Source organism: Gopherus evgoodei, chromosome 2, assembly GCF_007399415.2.
Source record: "Gopherus evgoodei ecotype Sinaloan lineage chromosome 2, rGopEvg1_v1.p, whole genome shotgun sequence".
Classification (NCBI taxonomy): domain Eukaryota; kingdom Metazoa; phylum Chordata; order Testudines; family Testudinidae; genus Gopherus; species Gopherus evgoodei.
In genome coordinates, this window is record NC_044323.1 from 296,772,760 (window position 1) to 296,787,142 (window position 14,383).

Below are 14,383 nucleotides of genomic sequence, written 5' to 3' on the forward strand. Positions count from 1 at the left end.
ATGGATACCTCAGAGGAACCTGGGACAAAGACCTAGCTATGAACAGAGAGGAGGAAGAAGGGGTTGAAAGATGCGGCGGGGGACTCTAGCCATGCCATGAACCAGGACCTGCTTGAGACTGCCCCAGTCTTGCCAGGCGAGTGAGCCTGATGAAGGGGAAGGGAACTCAGGCGTGTGCATGCATTTCTCCTTACAAAGTTTAAACGTAAAAATGATGCCCAGCCCGTCCCCAAGTTAACCAGACCAAGGTATTGACTCTTCCTTGCGTTCCTCGTGTGAGAAGAGGTAGCAGTACAGCAAACAGAGGGAGAGCTGGAATCTTCAGGCCCCTGTTGGGTTAGGCAGTGGGGGAAGGGAGAGATGCAGAGCACTCTGTTTATGTACACAGGGATGTCCCCAGAGAGCTCAATGTCACATTCATGGGGATACTCTGCAATCCTCTCCCCCAGGTTTCTAGGGATGGCAGTCTTATTTCTTCCTCCACCGTAGGACATTTTCCTATGCTGCTCGGCAAATCAGTTTAGCTGGCACCACTGTAGTGAACAGGCCAGCGGCATACGGGCCCAGGTGGCTTTGGGAAACTGGGAGCAGACGTATTCTCTGGGCCTGTGTGACTCTCAGGCACACTGCCTGTGGAAAAGTGTGCCTGCACTCACTGACACTGTCCTGTTCTCATACCCATGGAACAGGCACCAAAATCTTCGAGATTCATGCAACAGAAAATCCCCACCTCCCCCACACTGGGCCATGCCCATCACAGCTGGGGTTAGAGAGCTGTGCTGAGGTGGTCAATAAGCATGTCTGCAGGGTGCTCATGGCAATAAGGGAAAGGAGTTCTGAAACTCCCCCTTTCCTGCTGTCATTGGAAAACCAACAGTACACCTTGGGTTTTATCAGCAGTTCTGGAGTGGTGGCCTTCAGGGCTGCCCACTCTGCACTTGCAGATCCCTGACCCGATGAGGAAGAACATGTTCCGCAAGATCCCGTAAAGCCAGTGCTACATTGGACCATGAACAGAGGGGGCATGGAGGGCAAACAGGACTAACAGCACAGAGAAAGGGGACAGGAAAAAGGCCCAGGAGCCCCCACAGCACAAGAGGGAAATGCACCAGGAAATAATGGGTGACTTACAAACGCTGCAGACCTTGTATGACCTACATATCCAAAAATTCCAGATTCTCCACCTTTGCAGTCCTCGGAGAACTCCATGGCTGCTCCACCTTATATCCCTAAACATACCATGCAGCATAACAGGGTGTATCTGTACCCCCACTACTCCACAGCGAGGGACAGCAAGGAAAGCTACAGATTGACATACACCAACCATGGTTCTCATGGGTTAGTGTACATGTAGCCACAATGGACTATACCTGTGTGCTCAAAGGGACATATCTCTACTTCCTTTCTCCTTCAGATTTTCACCTTGTTGTGTTAAAAATCTGTACATCATCGCCTGTGGGGGGTTTTTCACACTGATTTTAGGCAGCGTTTTCTCAACACAATAAAGTTTCACTTTGGAGAATCAAATTATCTTTATTAGTTCACAACAAATATTGTAGAATGCACAGCAGTAGCCGAAGCAAACAGTACTTGTAAACGCATACCAAGCACCACATAATTAATCGTTTCAGGAAAATACCAGCCATATTTATAAAAGTGGCGCAAGCACTACACAATTCTGAGCAGCACCCTGAGCTCTCCGGCTCCTAACTGTCCTGTGGCTGACAGATACAGTGCTCTCTCAAAGCCTCCCTCAGCCGCACAGCTCCACCAGCCATGGCAGCAGACAGTCGCTCCATCCTGAGAGCAGCTTTGCCCCCACTGCCTCACAGATATTAAGTGGCTATAATCACTGGGATATGTTCCTCACTGAGATGCAACCTAGTGAGTAAACATCAACAATGTCACTTCAATCTACCAAAAGTACATTCAACTGTCACTCTGCACCTGCTGAGCCAGTAGCTGAACCTTCCCTTGGTGCCGTTAAGGTAACTAGCATACAGCTTTATGAGCTGGGGGGTCAAGGGGTAGGCTGGGTCACCCAGAATCATTACTGGCATTTCCACATCACCAGTCACAATCCGCCAATTGGAAAAGAATACCCCTGCCTGCAGCTTTCTGAACAATCTTGTGTTCTTAAAGATGCACCTGTCACGCACCTTCTCTGAACAGCCCACATTGATAGCCAGGAAGCATTCCCAGTCATCCTCCAACACTTGCCTAATTTTTGGCAATGTGGGCTTGTGCCATAAGAAGAATATGCTTGCAGTCTTGTCACAGAGTGTGGGGGAGTCCAGCCCTGCACTCCCCTTCCTGGGACTCTCAGTGACTCTCAGCCAGCCAGTAAAACAGAAGGTTTATTGGACAACAGGAATGCAGGTTACAGCAGAGCTTGTAGGCACAGTCAGGACCCCTCAATCGAGTCCTTCTGGGGGTTCAGGGTGCTTGGAGCCCAGCTTAGGATACCCTAAATTCCCACCGCCCAGTCCAAAAACGAAACTGAACTAACTCCCCTACAGCCGGCCCCTTCCTTTGTCCAGCTTCCCGGGCAAAGGTGCTGACACACCTCCCTGCTCCCTGGCTCAGGTTACAGGCTTAGGTCCTGTCCCTCACCCAAAGTAATCCCCGGCTCTCCCATCCCCCACACAGACAGTCCCTACTCCATAACAGGTCTACAGTCCCACAGCAGTTTGGAAACCTCACTGCTGAGAATGCATCCACTATGTCCTGCACACTGCGAAGAGTCACAATTCTGCAGAGGAGGAGACAATTACTGTGGATTTTCCAGCTTTCAAATCATTTCCCCTGATAGATAGCAATACAGCTGTGTAAGGTTTCAGAGTGTGACTGCCACTTGCATCTCAAAGTCAGTGCAACTCATTCTGGTGTCCACGTGCTGGAGGGCTGAGGCTTACTCGGTGCACAGATCCAGGCTTTCCACATGCGAACATTCTGAAGCCACTGCTGGTCATTCCAAAGCCACATTAGGATGCAATCCCACCAATCAGAGCTTGTTTCTTGGGCCCAGAAGTGGAGCGCTGTTCCATGAATACCACCACCCTCAAATTGTTCTTTCCCTATGTCCATCAAACTGCCCTCGAAGAAACAGTTATGTCCCTGTTATTCCAGTATATCCTGCAAGTCTGCAAACACAGGAGAATCGTGCATCTTGTGCTTGCCGCATTCATGAGAATAGAGCAGAACTCTGTGGACTCCATGCTGCTGTCTGAGATGGCAGACACTGAAAAGTGCTGCATGGATCCATGGGATTTTTTTTTTTAAAAGGAGTGAAAATGATGTGATATGGATGGCGTTATGAGATGGAGACTGTTGCATGCTGAGAATTTGACCTGTAGTTCCCAGAGATCTTGGGGCCAGTCAGTTCTACCCCACAACCCATTGTGAAAGTCTCCCAAGAGGCACTGTGCTGAACAGCAGCATGTGGCACACTGGGATACCTGCCTCACATCGACACCCACACTCCTGGTGAGCAGGCACACGCCTGAGCAATATACAAACGTTGGCTGTATGCAGAGATAACGTGTGCAGACCATGGCTTGCATGCAGACGTGGCTGAAGTAATCTGTCCAAGATCACATGGAAAGTCTGTGGCAGAGCAGGGAACAGAACTCTGATCTCCCAGGCAGGTGTCTCAACCACAAGTCACTCTTCCTCTGAAGAGCACAGCCTGCTGCACCTTGCAAGGCTCCTCCTGTCTGAGACACGTGGCCCTGAACTTAATATTACACAATTCGGATAGACATTAATCCCTACACAAATGCTGCAAGAGTAAATACAGCACATGCAGTCTCTGATTTATGTGCCCCCGCAGGGGGGCATGGAGGAACTTCTGGGGAGGGGCACAGCGGGGTCCAGGCCAGCCCCCACAGGGGGCAGGGGAGGAAATGCCACCCAACCTCTCCACCTGCCCCCATCCCTGCCACAACTCCGCTCCCACCCTCAGCCTCGTCCACAGCTCCATTCTGGGGCTGGGGCTGAGGCTGGGAGTGGAGCCACACCTGGCCACAGAACTCATTGTCAGCCCCCATCTCTGCCCCCAGCCTCGATCCCCAGCTGTGGCCCTGCTCACAGCCCCAGCCTTCTTACCCCATCCGTGTTCCCCTCCCTCCCCTGGAGGCATGACCCTCCTGGGGTGTGGACAAGGTAAGGGGGACCGCTGTCCTAGAGAGAGGTCTAAGTCCAAGATGACACTCAGTACAGGCCTGAGCAAGTGGCTTGATGGTGGTGTGTCCAGTGATGGTGGAGGGAGGTAATGGGGAGGCACGTGGAGGGAGCGGAGGGAGGAGGGGGAGTTTAAAAGTGGTTTTAGCTGGTTGAGCTTAAGCTGATTGCTCAACATCCACCAGATGTCAGAGATAGGCGGAGATTTTCACCCAGACAGAAGTGTGCCGCTGGCAGGCCAGGTGTGCCGCTGGCAGGCATTAGCTAACAACTGACAGCCTCCTAGCTGAACACCAGACCAGGTCACTTGGATGTTAGTTTTGCTCAAAATAGGTATTAGTCTTATAAGAATGTATTCAGTGCAGGGATGGGCACACTTTTTGGCCCGAGAGTCACACTGGGGAATAGAAATTGTATGGCAGCCCACGAAGGCTCACAAAATTGGGGTTGGGGTGCAGGGGGGGTGGGGTCTGAGAGGTTTGGGGTGCAGGAGGTTGCTCCGGGCTGTGATTGAGGGGTGTGGAGAGTGGGAGGGGGATCAGGGCTGGGGCAGGGGCGTGGGGAGAGTTTCAGGGGTGTACTGGTCTCTTGGGACTGGAAGCAACCTGAATGTGGTGTGATTTTTGGTGTAAGTGACCATTTTTCACTAAGTCCAGCTTGTCTGGGTGGCAAGATAGACTGGAGAGTCTAGGGGACTGTTTGTGACTCCATGGTAAGACTGCTAGAGTGGTCCAGCGGTTCACATTTGTTACTGGTTTGGTGAAATCTAATTGTAAAACACACCACCAGTTTGGGATGTTTGCCCTGTTTTTGACAGACTTTCCTGAGGTAGGCACTCATGGTCATGACAGCATGACAAGGAGAGAAGCAGATCTTCAACTCAGCAGACAGCTAGTAGTTTAACTGATGTTTGCAGATGAGGCTACTCAGAGAGAAGGTGTAGAGGGAGAAGAGAAGAGGACCAAGGACAGTGTTCTGTGGAACCTCCACAGACAGCTGGAGGGAGGATAGGAAGGATCCCCCAAAGGATATGCTGAAGAAGCCATTGTGGAGGAAGGAGGAGACCCAGGAGAGGACAGAGTCATGGAAGCCAAGGGAGTACAAGATTTCAAGAAGCAGTGCACGGTCAACGATGTCAAAGGCGGCCGATAGGCTGAGGATGGGATACAGATTCTGCGCTTTGGCTAGGAAGAGAACATTAAAGACTTTGGTGAGAGTGTTCTCAGTGGAGTCCAACAGCCAGAAGCTGGACTGAAGAGGATCTAGGAAGGAACTCCAGACAGCAAATGTAAACAAACAGCATATTCAGTGAGGGTTAATGAGGAGAGATTTAAACACCTTGATGATCTCGACATTTCAGCAGAAAGCTACAAATATTAGATGGTCTTTTGTACTGAACTCTGAAATGGATTTTGCTTCAATCCCTCCCCACTCCCACAGAACAGGAGGATTAAAATAACCATAAATAAGCATATCAACTTGATCTATACTGTTCGTTTAAAATTTTGAGCCCTCAGCTAGGAACTTCGTGGCTTTGAGAGGTTTGTTACAACTGACGTGTTATAAAGATAGCTTCAGATAGCTTTTGATATGGATGTTATATGACCTGCTGGTAAAAAAGTGACATTGCAATTCTACCACTCAGTGGGAGAAGGAAAGAAGTGACATGCTGAAAAGTGCTTTCTGAGCAGCTTAGGTAACAGTGATGTACTCAAAACTTCAAACACTCAGAACATCTAAAAACCACTCAAGAGCATACAAGTCCACTGCAAAATTTTTTTTTTGGAATATGCCAATTTTGTAAACCACTAGGATAAATCAAGAGTGGTGGCTCTGAAGTGTTATTTAAGTTAGACAACAGCTGTGGCTGAAGAGAGCTTCCTGCACTGCAGCAGCAAGTAAATGATTGAGAGAAATTGTACATTACAGCAGTGACATTAGCCAGTTTCTCTGTTATTCAAGTGATCCTTAGAAACCAAAGACTTCGCTCATGAACCACGGAGACATCATGGCCCATAGTTATTCAAAGGACTAGTGTTGAAAGGTAATGAAACTGTCATCATTTCTAACAACACTGGAATACTTTCTAAAGCCCACATCTGGAGCATTAAAGCTAATCCTCGATATAGCCTCCAGGTGAGGGGCATATGAAAGGCATCCTTTATATTGCAGCCTATCACAGGAATTTAAAACCAAAAGGTAAATATAGGTATTTGTGTGCTGAGAGGAAGCTGAGCAGACTGCCCTGAATCCATGTCGCTAGGCTAATCCCAGAGTATTCCTGCTCTGCTGGCCTGGCAGGGAAGAGTAGTCAGAGTAACCTACAGCAGCTGTTCTCAAGCAGGGTTCCAGGGCCCCCGAGCAGGTTTCGGAGGGTCCGCCAAGCAGGACCAATGTTAGACTCGCTGGGGCCATGGCAGAAAGCCGAAGCGCCATTGTGCAGGGCTGAAGCCCAGGGCCCTGAACCCCGCCACCTTGGGCTGAAAGCAAAGCAACTTAGCTTTGCAGGGGCCCCTGTGACATGGGGCCCCAGGCAACTGCCCTGCTTGCTACTCTCTAACAGGGCCTGGCTTTTATATGCAGAAACACAGTTGTTGGGGAACTGGTGGGCTGTGGAGTTTTTAGAGCATTTTGTGGGGAGTGTCAGAAAGAAAAAGGTTGAGAACTCCTGACCTAGAGATCTTTAAGAAGTGCTACAGTTCACTCTCCCCCAGCCCCCCTGGTCAGTTCTGCACTTCCCTGCATGTTCTCAGAGTAAAAGGAACACTAAGAAACACAAGTTTAGGCCCCAGAAAAGACACAGTGCATTTGCAGAGAGCACTGAACTAGCATTAATTTAGGAATAGATTTCTTGAGACCAGAGTAGGTGGTTGTCAGGTTTTGAACAGAATGTACTCCCCAACTCCTCCATCCCAGAATGCGAGCTCCTGCTCTGGAGTATTTCCAAGAAAACTCCGTGTCCCAGGAAACCAGCTAGCACCGAAAACAGGAGGCTTCCCCGTATTTCCCTTAGAATGTTTTTTTTATGGCTTATGGTAGATTACTTGCAACACTAACTGCATTTACTGTCTCAATGCCAGACAGAGAATCTAAACTAGTCATGTTACCATGACCCAATGAACTAATCAGATTAACCACTAACCAGGATAACGTCAAATTTACCAAGTTGCACCGGGGGCCAATATAATATTTTCATATTGAAATGTTACTTGGGGAGAAACACAAGATTATGGAATTGAAAAATTCTACTAAATAAGCATTGAATAATTCAAGAAAGATACTATTGCAATAACCACATTACTATACACCTCTACTCTGATATAACGCGGCCCGAGATAACATGAATTTGGATATAACGCAGTAAAGCAGCACTCCGGGGGCGGGGGGTGGGGTGGGGGCTGTGCGCTCTGGCAGATCAAAGCAAGTTCAATATAACGCGGTTTCACCTGTAATGCGGTAAGATTTTTTCGCTCCCAAGGACAGCGTTATATCGAGGTAGAGGTGTACTATGAAAACCAAACAAGCGGATTCCAATAAACTCACTGCATCCCCACTGCTAATCAACAGTTTTAATCCATGGAATCAAACTCAACTTTTCTTCCAGCAAACTGGACTAGTTGGTCTGGGACACTCTGAAATCACCTCTTAGTCTGTATTTGTCCAAATTCTTTAACTTCACTCCTAGCTAAAATAAATTTAAAAACTGAACAGCCACCTACCACAGTCCCAACCCCCCAGATAAATCAATTCCTGCTGCAGAGAGTAGAAAGAACAAGATCATTATTAAAAATACAGTCTTTAAGGAAGAATGTTTTGGCTGCTCCTTCAGTTACTTACATGCCAATGGTAGCAAGAGCTGTAGTTTTGACAATTAACTATAACACATTGTTCCCCATCTAAAGCAAGACATTATTGTTTGCGCCTGTTCTCAGCTCTATTGTGAGGGGGATTCCGGCAAGAGAGACTTTTCTCAGGAAGAGCACTGTGTATTTAAAGCCTTGTCAAGGCTCATTTCCCTGGGACCTATTCACCGCCTGACTTTCCATCATCATCATCATCATCATCATCATCATCATCATCATATCAAGAGACAGCACCCAAAAATGTAGACAAATTTACAAGAAAAGACCTTCAAATGCTAGCTTATTTTTAGAACAGAGAGTTGTGAGTACAGTCCCAGTGCATTAGAAAGCTACTTGTATTGTACAGATGTTTCACAGTAAGAATTGTCTCCCAGGCACTGCGTCTCAGGAAGATTATTATACATCTCAGTAAAAGCAGGAATGTCTAATCTTCACCTTAAGGACAAAAACGTAGTGACTAACCTGACACGACACAAGCTTGCTACACAAACGGGGTATGGAGTTCAGGCCTACGGACTTTTTACCTTAGAACTCTGGAAATGGTTAAAAAAATGACTCAGGCTAAGAACTCTCTGATGCACGCTAAGAACTTTGTTTTGAGAACTGGACTCTTGTTATATTCCGAGACTGTTCAAGGTTACTCTGCTTATGGAGTAATACTGTTTGGGTTAAGACCACTGGAAAACTCTGGGAAGAGTTGCTATAACTGATTAGGTAGCTTTCATAACGATGCAACTATGAAAGCCAGAAAAAAATTCTGCTGGCAGTGTGGATGGGAAGCTCTCAGTTGACTGTGGTTGGTCTTTCAGAGTATCCCTTTTCTTTGCTTTTTTTCTATTCCATTTTAAGGCCTCAACACTCTATACACAATGTTTGTACCATTTATGGATTCAAGTTATAGGTGCAATTTTTTTTTTTTTTTTTTTTTTTTTTTTACCGGAATAGATAAATGGCGAAACCTCTAATATGGGCAAAAGTATTATCAGTAAAAAGCATACCCCCTTCCCTACAGGGAGAAGGCACCTTTATACTGATAAAACTGCATTCACACTAGGGGAGCTCATAGACTCTAGGACTGGAAGGGACCTCGAAAGGTCATCGAGTCCAGTCCCCTGCCCTCATGGCAGGACCAAATACTGTCTAGATCATCCCTGAAGACATTTATCTAACCTACTCTTAAATATCTCCAAAGATGGAGATTCCACAACTTCTCTAGGCAATCTATTCCAGTGTTTAACTACCCTGACAGTTAGGAACTTTTTCCTAATGTCCAACCTAAAACTCCCTTGCTGCAGTTTAAGCCCATTGCTTCTTGTTCTATCATTGGAGGCTAAGGTGAACAAGTTTTCTCCCTCCTCCTGATGACACCCTTTTAGATACCTCAAAACTGCTATCATGTCCCCTCTCAGTCTTCCCTTTTCCAAACTAAACAAACCCAATTCCTTCAGCCTTCCTTCATAGGTCATGTTCTCAAGACCTTTAATCATTCTTGTTGTTCTTCTCTGGACCCTCTCCAATTTCTCCACATCTTTCTTGAAATGCGGTGCCCAGAACTGGACACAATACTCCAGTTGAGGCCTAACCAGCGCAGAGTAAAGCGGAAGAATGACTTCTCATGTCTTGTTTACAACACACCTGTTAATGCATCCCAGAATCACATTTGCTTTTTTTTGCAACAGTATCACACTGTTGACTCACATTAAGCTTGTGGTCCACTATGACCCCTAGATCTCTTTCTGCCATACTCCTTCCTAGACAGTCTCTTCCCATTCTGTATGTGTGAAATTGATTGTTCCTTCCTAAGTGGAGCACTTTGCATTTATCTTTATTGAACTTCATCCTGTTTACCTCAGACCATTTCTCCAATTTGTCCAGATCATTTTGAATTTTGACCCTGTCCTCCAAAGCAGTTGCAATCCCTCCCAGTTTGGTATCGTCCGCAAACTTAATAAGCTTACTTTCTATGCCAACATCTAAATCATTGATGAAGATATTGAACAGAGCCGGTCCCAAAACAGACCCCTGCGGAACTCCACTTGTTATACCTTTCCAGCAGGATTGGGAGCCATTAATAACTACTCTCTGAGTACGGTTATCCAGCCAGTTATGCACCCACCTTATAGTAGCCCCATCTAAATTGTACTTTCCTAGCTTATCTATAAGAATATCATGCGAGACCGTATCAAATGCCTTACTAAAGTCTAGGTATATCACATCCACCACTTCTCCCTTATCCACAAGGCTCGTTATCCTATCAAAGAATGCTATCAGATTAGTTGACACGATTTGTTCTTTACAAATCCATGCTGGCTATTCCCTATCACCTTACCACCTTCCAAGTGTTTGCAGATGATTTCTTTAATTACCTGCTCCATTATCTTCCCAGGCACAGAAGTTAAACTAACTGGTCTGTAGTTTCCTGAGTTGTTTTTATTTCCCTTTTTATAGATGGGCACTATATTTGCCCCCTTCCAGTCTTCTGGAATCTCCCCACACCACAGCTGTACAACTTTAACTATACTGGTACCCTTTGTAGTACAGTTTGTTTTACACAGACCAGGCTTGAGTTACCTGTAAGGAGTGAAAGCTACAGAAACTTAGAAAATGCTATTTCTTGACTTAATGACATACCCATGTCACGGATCCACAGGATTGGTGCTATGCCCCTAGCTTTGGAACAGACTCTTGGAGGAACCCCTTCAGGGTGCCAGACCTGCTATGGGTCTCACTCTTCCTCCAGGTAAGCCACGGGGCTCCAGTGCCGTCTTAGACTGGACTTCTCCTGCTTCACACAGTGAGCTTCATTCAGCAAGTTCCACTGAGACAGATTCCTGATGGAGACTTGTCCACTCTGCAGGATTACCGCACCTCGCCCAGCATGGCAGGGACACTCACACAGTATCATCAAAACACTGAGTTTATTAGTTACTTGGAACCCAGCACAGCAAGTCCTCAGGGTTACAGAACTGAAGGCTACAGCACAGTCCATTCTGGTCAGCCTAGAGCCTAGGCAAGCTGTGGTGAACACCGTGATTCAAGCTCTGTCTCTCCATCTGACCCCCTTGGTCAGGCACCGGGTGAGAGCCCCAGCTCCTTCCAGTAGCCAACACTTAACTCCCCAGTCTTCTGTACTCCAGCTGGGGAACGATGCCCATCTTCCCTGGGGAGAGGCGGGGAAATCTGCATCCCTCAGGGGTGCTGGTTGCAAAGCATCAGTGTCTGGGCAACTGGATTTGCCATTGTCTTCTAAAATGCTCCACTGACATGGGGTGTAGTGCCCAGACAACTATGCAACACCCAGACTTGTGTGTCTTGGCTTGCTCAGAGCAAATGGTCTTTTTCCACCAACTGGGCCAATGCTGTATGTAGGGGAAACTAAGGCACAAACAGGACTCAAATATTACAAAATATTCCCACTGTCACACGCCATGCTAGTTCTGGAGTCTGGCCCAGCTGTTTCCTACCACTGTGAAAAAGGAGGGAACTGACAACTGGGTGAATGCCTAACCCATGTGATTTAAAATGGATATAATTAGATGAGGCTTCCCTAACACTTTCCTTTCTTGATTCTAGGACTATGATCACTTCCCCTTGGTTCTGACAACATAAGCGGAAGAGGCACCACCTGCCTTAATACACACCGATGCTTCGGTCAATCCTATTCCAAAATGATCCCATATTTGTGGCCACCCCACAAAAAGCAAGTTGCATCCTCCTCCCGCATTGGAGTCAGTTGCGGCAATGGGACCAGCAGGGGAATAGTGCTGGAGAGGTCAATGGGCTGTTATGTGAAATCGAGCCAGATGGATGAGCTCTCCCCCTCTTGCAAAATCAGCCTCACAACGTCCACTCCCCTGCCTGCCAGCAGAGGGTAGGAGCTTGGCTCTGCTTCCTGAGGAGGGGACCCTCCACTCCACTTTCAACAGCAGAACAGGGAGAACAGTAGAGGTAAGTCATTGCACAGGAATCCAACTCTCCGATGTAACCAACTTGCTGAGCTCTTCACCCCTATGGCAGGCGTGGATTTCTTTGGCGATGCTTCTCATTGGGAAGGGACAGGGAACTCTGACCTCCCTTTCTCAAGGCACTGCTGTTTCCAGCAGCAACAGTTACCACAGGCAGGCAGATGTTGCCTCCCGTTGCCCCTCCCACATTAGATCATCATAAGCAAGGGAGGGGGCAGAGCCATAGAAAAGAGCAAGTACGAGATGTGGAGAGACTCCAAAACTAGCTGAAGTTATTTTAAACAGGTCAGGTTTGGTCGGTGTCTTAAAGTGACCTACACAGCAGCTGCCGCCTAAGGAAATTGACAAGAAATCAGTGAGCCTGTCAAACATGCTGAGCTCAGTCTAACTGAGGGAAGTGAGGTTCTGGGAGAATTCCAGGTGGGAACCCTTTGGGCTACAGGGTGTACATGCTCAAGGCAAGGATGGGTGTCTGCACCGAAATGCTAGTGAAAGGTGAAACAAGGAAAGTGTGCAGGGCTCTCATTCTAAGAGGCAAGGAATATCAGAATGTGAACAAGGATATTAAGAGAAGCCAGTTAGAGGCTGCTTCTCCTGGAAAACGTTGTGATGAAAGCTAATCTTTTCTAAGGCATTAGATTCTTGTCCTAGAGAGGGTCTCACTTCTCAGCAGAGGCTAACCTTATGACTGCACTCAGCTCCCCTTCTCTCCCACCAAATCTGATAATGAGAAGCTTCAAAGTTAACAGGCTCCCAACCCAACCAAACCAGAATGTTCCTATACTGCCCTTCCAGTTAAATGAAGAGGTAGGCAGAGGAGGCCAATGCTGCAGCAAGGTGTAGGCCTCATGCTTTGGGTTCTTGAACTGCCTAAGAGGTACTTACACATGTTGAGCTGACGCACGAAGCTGGCCATGTTGTTATGTTTGAAGTACTTTGGAAGCACCTCCTTGGCAAATTGGCCTTGGTCAAACACATGGAAGCTGTTTCCACTCTGTCAAAACACAAAATGAAAGTGACTCGTTATGAACTGCACAGCATTGCTGACTAGAGCTTCCCTCAAGTTACTCTTTTCCAATTTAAATACTACAGGCTTGCCCCATGACAATGTTCTTCTGTCACAGGACACTGTGGCTCTTTCTGGTCAGGCTCACTCTGTGGAGTGGCTGGAGATGAGCATGCTACAGAAGCAGAGTACTCAATAGTAATGCATGAGGTGGTAGAGACAAGAAGAGTTCCAAAGTAGGGGGAGGATAAGTCATTGAGGCCAGCAATTCTCAAACTTTCATATGCCGAATTATATCGTCATATTCTCATGGACTGCCTCCCCTCCAAGTTACGATAACACAGACCATCTTCTCTTACAGAATAGATCCTTGTGGCAACCACAGCTGCTTATGGGAAAAATAACAGTAGCTTTATATTTAACATATTTTTAGCTATCCACTACTTTAATAGCTGGAAACAAAGAGACGACCAGCGTCATGCAACCAACACAGTCCGACGACTGCAGCCGAGAGACTAGTCTGACAGAAGCATAGGACTCAGTTGGGATTAAAAACGTAGGGAAATTAAGCAAACTACAACAACTAAACCAATTTCCTCATTTTCCACAACTTGTCCCAACCCACTGACTCTTCTCACACCTATAGCTGCAGCAAATGAACATCCGAGTGAAGTGCGGGGCCAGACAGAGAACCAAGCTGGGGCAGACATTGGAGTCAATAACTGCAGCCAAGCAAGTTCAAACATTCTGCGGAGCCCAGAAAAGATATCAAGTTCACATTGCAAAATGACACTCAAGCACAGCTGCCCGGAAATGAAGGACTTGCATGATAGGTTGTAAAAGCAAGGACCAGAACAGCTATGAGTATTCCCCTTGTCTGGAACTCTGGGTAAGGGAACATTTGAGACTAAACAAGTTTAACTTTTCAGAGAGACCTCTGTTAGTTTTCTGCACCGTTATTTAAAACGAGGCATCAGTAAAACACAGCCAGAATGATGGTGGTACATCCCTTACTGAAACCTTCACTGGTTTTGGTGTGAAGTTTTGGAAAATAAGTTTATCATCAATAAAAACACAGCCTGCCTCAAAATTAGCAGAGACCCAGTAATGTAATATTTCCACCATTTGGTATGAAAAATGTGGGACAATTTTATTGGGTATAATTTCATTACTTTTTTAGCACACCAGGCAGGAATAACTGTCAAAATATAGTATCTACAGAACAGGAAGAGAAAATATTTTCATTCTGGCAGAAAGAAGAACCCTGAACATTTTTTACGACTTGGATTTTCTTTCGTGGCAAAATTCTGTCACCGATCCATCTCCCTGCTGAGAAATTCCACACAAACAGAAGTACAAAATCTGAC

At 46.7% G+C, this 14,383-nt stretch overlaps 1 protein-coding gene across 3 annotated transcripts in view; it reads right to left on the minus strand.

Annotated features, from left to right (window-relative positions):
• Positions 1-14,383, minus strand: part of HSF1 (heat shock transcription factor 1) — a 108,251-nt gene that overhangs the window by 91,352 nt on the left and 2,516 nt on the right. For 2 of the 3 annotated variants that reach the window (XM_030554051.1, XM_030554050.1), the window contains exon 2: positions 12,896-13,004. In XM_030554051.1, coding sequence (XP_030409911.1) covers positions 12,896-13,004 — 109 coding nt within the window. Of the gene's footprint in view, positions 1-12,895; positions 13,005-14,383 lie in introns of those variants that run through there. The other variant, XM_030554052.1, reaches the window with a different exon arrangement.